Genomic DNA, 205 nt, shown 5'->3' on the forward strand with positions numbered 1-205 from the left:
CGAGGAGCTGCAGGAGTTACCGCTGTGCGAGGCGTTTCTGCCTTTGCCGGCAGACCTGTCCCTCTCCGAAGGGGTGTCGGAGGCCGTGCTGGAGGTGCTGCTGCCTTTCGAGTTCAGGTGCAGATTCGAGAGGTTTCTTATCAAACCGTGCGAGAGCGGAGAGGAGTTTCTGGAGTGGCTGATGGACGTGAACTGGGAACTGAGC

General features: G+C 59.5%; 1 protein-coding gene across 1 annotated transcript in view; it reads right to left on the bottom strand.

The window, feature by feature from the left end:
- LOC104075302 (mitogen-activated protein kinase kinase kinase MLT-like) overlaps positions 1–205 on the bottom strand; it is a gene marked incomplete at its 5' end in the record, with an annotated part of 6,187 nt that overhangs the window by 299 nt on the left and 5,683 nt on the right. Inside the window, 1 exon segment of the mRNA XM_009575750.1 lies at positions 1–199. This exon segment is cut by the window's left edge and continues 22 nt beyond it. Coding sequence (XP_009574045.1) covers positions 1–199 — 199 coding nt within the window.

This window comes from Fulmarus glacialis, unplaced genomic scaffold (assembly GCF_000690835.1).
Source record: "Fulmarus glacialis isolate BGI_N327 unplaced genomic scaffold, ASM69083v1 scaffold24374, whole genome shotgun sequence".
In the NCBI taxonomy this organism is placed as follows: Eukaryota; Metazoa; Chordata; class Aves; order Procellariiformes; family Procellariidae; genus Fulmarus; species Fulmarus glacialis.